Source organism: Rhinopithecus bieti, unplaced genomic scaffold (genome assembly GCF_001698545.2).
Source record: "Rhinopithecus bieti isolate Rb0 unplaced genomic scaffold, ASM169854v2 scaffold_15283, whole genome shotgun sequence".
NCBI classification, from domain to species: domain Eukaryota; kingdom Metazoa; phylum Chordata; class Mammalia; order Primates; family Cercopithecidae; genus Rhinopithecus; species Rhinopithecus bieti.
The window spans coordinates 214580-220114 of record NW_016808172.1 but is presented as its reverse complement, the minus strand read 5'-3'; the positions used below and the strand labels follow the sequence as shown (position 1 = coordinate 220114).

At 55.9% G+C, this 5535-nt stretch overlaps 1 protein-coding gene across 1 annotated transcript in view; it reads right to left on the bottom strand.

Annotated features, from left to right (window-relative positions):
* Positions 1 to 2932: 2932 nt before the first annotated feature.
* The window catches only part of MISP (mitotic spindle positioning), a 20936-nt gene continuing 18333 nt past the window's right edge, over positions 2933 to 5535 (bottom strand). The window contains 2 exon segments of the mRNA XM_017885673.1: positions 2933 to 3707; positions 5241 to 5279. Of these exon segments, the coding sequence (XP_017741162.1) occupies positions 3618 to 3707; positions 5241 to 5279 (129 nt within the window). The 3' untranslated portion in view covers positions 2933 to 3617.

Sequence of the window (5535 nt, the reverse complement as noted above, 5' to 3'; positions counted from 1 at the left end):
TTTGGGCGGGGCCCCCGCCCCTGGCCTAAATTTCTTTTTTTTTTTTTTTTTTTTTTTTTTTTTTTTTTTTTTTTTTTGAGACAAGTCTTGCTCTGTCACCCAGGCTGCAGTACAGTGGTGCGATCTCGGCTCACTGCAACCTCCGCCTCTCAGGTTCGAGCGATTCTCCTGCCTCAGCCTCCGGAGTAGCTGGGATTACAGGCGCCCGCCACCAAGCCCGGCTAATTTTTGTATTTTTAGTAGGGACAGAGACGGGGAGACAGATATGGAGAGAGAGGCCTCAACACCAGAGACAGACAGAGAGGAGACAGAAAGGGCCGGGGACCTGGCGTTGGGTCTGGAGGGTAGATTGTGGCCTCTGATCCAGAGTTGTCACTTCCTGCAACGAAGCAGGCAGTTCTTCTCGAACCCAGCACCTGGGGGCAGCGAGGGGCGTTACAGGATCGGGGAGATCCTGCCGAGCCCCTGAGAGCTGGGGCCGCTGTGGGACCATCTCGCCGGCAGGACAATGGGCAGGGTGAGCTGAGGTGTCCAACTGGGAGCAGCCCTTGGTGACGTGGTGTCTGGCAACAGACCACAGCCAGGGCCAGGGACATTGGAGATGGGGACATCGGCCGCGCACAGAGCCTTGCCCTTTGGTCTCGGCAGGGGGCTTGTGCAGGGCACAACCTGTGCAACAGTCCTGGGCAGACCTGAGCAGAGGTGACTGAAGGGTCACGGAGAAGGGGGATGTCGAGATCTTCTGTAGTGGGCAGAACAACGGCCCCAAAGACATCCCTGTCCTAATCCCTGGGACCTGTGGCCGTGTTGCCTCTCACGGCAGAAGCACCTGCAGCTGGGACTGAGTGATGGACCCTGAGACGGGAGAGCATCCTGGGTGACCTGGAGGCCCAGTGTCCTCACAGGGCCCTCACAAGAGGAGGTAGGAAGGTGAGCCTGAGAGAGACAGAAAGAGGGTGCCTTTTTTTGGGGGGACAGAGTCTCACTCTGTCACACAGGCTGGAGTACAGTGGCACCATCTCGGCTCACTGCAACCTCCGCCTCCTGGGTTGGAGCGATTCTCCTGCCTCAGCCTCCCGAGTAGCTGGGATTACAGGTGTGCACCACCACGCCCAGCTAATTTTTGTATTTTTAGTGGAGATGGGGTTTGGCCATGTTGGCCAGGCTGGTCTTGAACTCCTGACCTCAGGGGATCCACCCGACTCGGCCTCCCAGAATGCTGGGATTCAGGTGTGAGCCACTGGACCTGGCCTTTTGTTTTGTTTTTGAGATGGAGTTTCCTTCTTGTTTGCCAGACTGGAGTGCAATGGCGTGATCTCAGCTCACTGCAACCGCTGCCTCCCCAGTTCAAGCGATTCTCCTGCCTCAGCCTCCCAAATAGCTGGGATTACAGGCATGTGCCACCACACCCAGCTAATTTTTTGTATTTTTGGTAGAGCTCAGGTGATCCCCCCGCCTCGGCCTCCCAAAGTGTTGGGTTTACAGGCGTGAGCACCGCGCCCGGCCCTGTCTGCTGTTTTAAGTCATTAAGTGGGTGATTTGTTACAGTGACCAGTGTACTGAGGCTCACACATCCTCAGAGCACAGGGACAGAGGGACATATCATGGGACATCGGGGGAAGATGGGCTGGCAGATGATGGAGAAACTGATGGGACTCACCCAAGGCTGTGCGTGAGGCCCTCCCCTTCTGCAGGCCCCACGTTCAGTTTTGGGGGCTGGAATAGACTTGCCCTGACATGAAAGAAGTCACCAACTGTGGGCACCCAGGCTCCCTCTATGGACACGTAATCTGCCTCCTCCATCAGACTGGGGTCTCCCTGAGGGCAGGTGCCTCCTCCATCAGACTGGGGTCTCCCTGAGGGCAGATGCCTCCTCCATTAGACTGTGACCCCTCTGTGGGCAGATGCCTCCTCTGTCAGACTGGAGTCTCCCTAAGGGTAAATGCCTCCTCCATCAGACTGTGGCCCCTCTGTGGTTAGATGCCTCCTCCATCAGCCTAGGGTCTCCCTGAAGACAGGGGCTCTCTCTCCTCCCTCAGTCTCTGCTCTGCCCAGACCTAGCCCCTCTGCCCCCTTCCCCAGCCTCCCCACTGCCCAGCTATTTCGGTTCCACATCTGCCTGCCTGGGCCCGGCGTGGGCCGCCTTAAAGATGGATTCTTAAAATACTCACCGCACGGTTTTCCCTGAGGCAGTGCAATGGGCACTGAGCAGCCAAGGAGGGGCCGCTGGCCTGGGTGTAATTAACACCCGCTGCTCCCAGCAGGGCTGGGGGAGCCTGGGGGCCGAGGACTGCTTTGGGGGGTGTCTGAGGACACACCCCTGCCATCAGGCACCGAATCCGACGTCAATGGTCCCCACGTGCTGAGAGCTTTACATAAATTAGCTCCTCCTACTGCCCAGGAGCCTGGTCCTTTCCTTACCCTGTGTGTCAGAGGGAAACTGAGGCATGGGGCAGTGAGAGGATCCCCCCACCCAAGGCCACACAGCAGGCAGCAGAGCCAGGACTCGGGCCCAGCGTCCACACCTCTGACCAGTAGGATCTGGCTTCCCTAGATGTGAGCCTGGTATACATGCAGAGCCAAATTAATGACCCTCCAGCCTCCTCTGAGACCAGAGCAGTGAGGGATTCAGCAAATGCTTAATAAGCACCCTGGGTACTGCTAGGGACCTGGTGAGACGGGGCTGGAGGAGCTGGGCTGGTGAGGTTGGGCCCGGGGCCTGCTGTTGCTAAAGGTGCCTCTCCATGATCAACTGTCAATCACCGAACAAGCATCAGCTAAGCACCTACTGCATGCGGATGCTGGGAACCCCCATGGGAACCTGACAGCCCTACAGGCTCACGGCCTAGCCGGATGGAACCTAATGTCGCCAAGAAAATGAAACAGGCGAGGCCCAGGGGGCTTTGTCCACACCAGGCAGGGGCCAAGGCAAGCAGCTCACTCCAGGTTTATTCCATGGCAGTTTGGGGGTGTGGGACGAAGGCCCCCCCTCCAGCCCCTAAATTGGGCCTTTTTTTCTCCCAGGTGACGGAGACCATCCTCATGGGATCCCGTCGATGTCAGAGCTCTGTGCCCACCAGGTGTGGCTGGGTACACCAAGGTGAAGGATTTGAGGGCTGCACAGGGGCCCCCAGCACTGGGAGTTCGGCCTCCTCCCTCAGACTGGATGGTTTCCCAGGGTTGGAAAGGGGCAGGTCTCCTCCCTCAGACCCGCAGCTGCTCACGGTGCTGTGATCTGTGCCTCCCTCTTTGACTGGTCCCTCCGCCCTCAGACTAGCAGAAACGAATTAAGCCCGAAAGTGGAGGAGTGGGTCTCCTCCTTTCTTAGACCCAGAGCATTTGGCACAGTCTCAGAAGCAGAAAGAATCGGCAGGGGTACCATTTCATCCCCAAAAGCATTAGACCCCAAAGACAGAAACATTTCTAAAGGAAGATAGACATGGAAACGAAAAACCCTCCAGTCCCCAATGCGCCCGTGGCGGGATTGTTGGCAGATGAGCTGTGGTTCTCGGATCCTGGATCTAGGACCCATTTCCTAGGGTGGGGGCTTGGCGATGGTCTTGGCAGTTCCCACAAGGGTCAGGGCAGGGCAGGGGGTGGGCGCCCCATCCCGAGGCTCAGTCATCCTCCTCACTGGCGTAGATGCGGGATTCCCAGCGCTCTGCCATGGCGTTCTTGTGACGGGTCACCCGTATGGCTCCCAGGACCTGCAAAAAGGAGGCGTGAATTCCCCAGACCCAGGTCCTAGCCACACCCCCAAGACATCTCCTCCAACTGCCAATTCATTAGAGAGGCCTAGAACAGGGGTAAAGTAGGATCCCCTCCTCTGTTTCAGACCCTCTACTCCTAGTAATATGACCAAAGAATATGCCAACTCATGCTGAGCTCCAGGGCAGGAAAAATGTCTGTATTTTGCTTTTTTTTTTTTTTTTTGAGACGGAGTCTCGCTCTGTCGCCCAGGCTGGAGTGCAGTGGCGTGATCTCGGCTCACTGCAAGCTCCGCCTCCCAGGTTCACGCTATTCTCCTGCCTCAGCCTCCCGAGTAGCTGGGACTACAGGCGCCCGCCACCACGCCCAGTTAACTTTTGTATTTTAGTAGAGATGGGATTTCACTGTGTTAGCCAGGATGGTCTCGATCTCCTGACCTCGTGATCTGCCTGCCTCGGCCTCCCAAAGTGCTGAGATTACAGGCGTGAGCCACTGCCCCTGGCCAATGTATTTGGCATTTTGGATTCAGCTCAAAGAGGGGTCGGGCATGGTGGCTCATGCCTATAATCCCAGAAATTTGGTGGGCTGAGGTGGGAGGATCCCTTGAATGCAGGAATTCGAGACCAGCCCGGGCAACCTAGTGAGACTCTGTCTGTACAAAAAAATTAAAAATAAACTATCTGGGTGTGGTGGCACATTCCTATGACCCTACTTGGGAGGCTGAGGTGGGAGGATTGCTTGAGCCCAGAAGGTCAAGGCTGCAGTGAGCTGGGATCACATCATAGCACTCCAGCCTGGGTGACAGAGTGAGAGCCTGTCTCAAAATAAATAAATAAATAAATAAAAATTTAATAAAGTAAAGGAAAAGAAAAAGGAGGGCCACACACGTGTGCCATAAACCGACTGGGGGGCTCGGCTTGAACAGTCTCAGATGCATCTCTCCCGCAAAGAAAGTGCCTTTGGCCGGGCGCGGTGGCTCACTCCCGTAATCCCAGCACTTTGGGAGGTGGAGGCAGGAGAATCACCTCAGGTCAGGAGTTCAAGACCATCCTGGCCAACATGGTGAAACCCCATCTCTGCTAAAAATACAAAAATTAGCTGGGTGTGGTGGCAGGTGCCTGTAGTCCCAGCTACTTGGGAGGCTGAAGCAGGAGAATTGCTTGAACCTGAGAGGCAGAGGTCGCAGTGAGCTGAGGTCACTCCACTGCAGTCCAGCGTCGACGACACAGCAAGACTCTGTCCCTCCACCCCCCTCAAAAAATTGCCTTTGTTTGGAGTCTAACCTCACAAACCTTTACCACGTGGTGGAGAGGTGGTGTGTCAACCCTCTTCTCCTAATCCATGCCCATGGCAGACATTACAAGCAGATCACAGCAAAATCCACCTCGAGCAGACACTACCAATTGAGAAGACACCCAATACGATCCCCACACCTGGAGGAAGGGGCTACCACCATTGACCACTGACCTCTGCGTGCAGGGCCACAGACGTGGGGGAAAGACTTGAGTCTTCGTGCCCAGGAGCATACTCACCTCTGAGTTAATACCGTCCGAGGGGTCGATGCCAGCGTACTGCAGGAAAGGAACACAAGTCAGCCCCGGCCTTTCTGCCCTGCCCTGTGCAGAGTCCACCCAGAGCTCCCGCACAGCCCTCTTTGTCACCATTTGCAGAAGGGTGGAAGGCATCCCCTGTCCTCAGTGTTCTCAACACGTGTCCCATGGTCACTCAGACTCACAGCAATGCAATCCCCCTCGCTGTTCCCCTCAGTGCAGCCTCTGTCCAACATTCATGATTTTTTTTTTTTTTTTTTTTTTTTTTTTTTTTTTT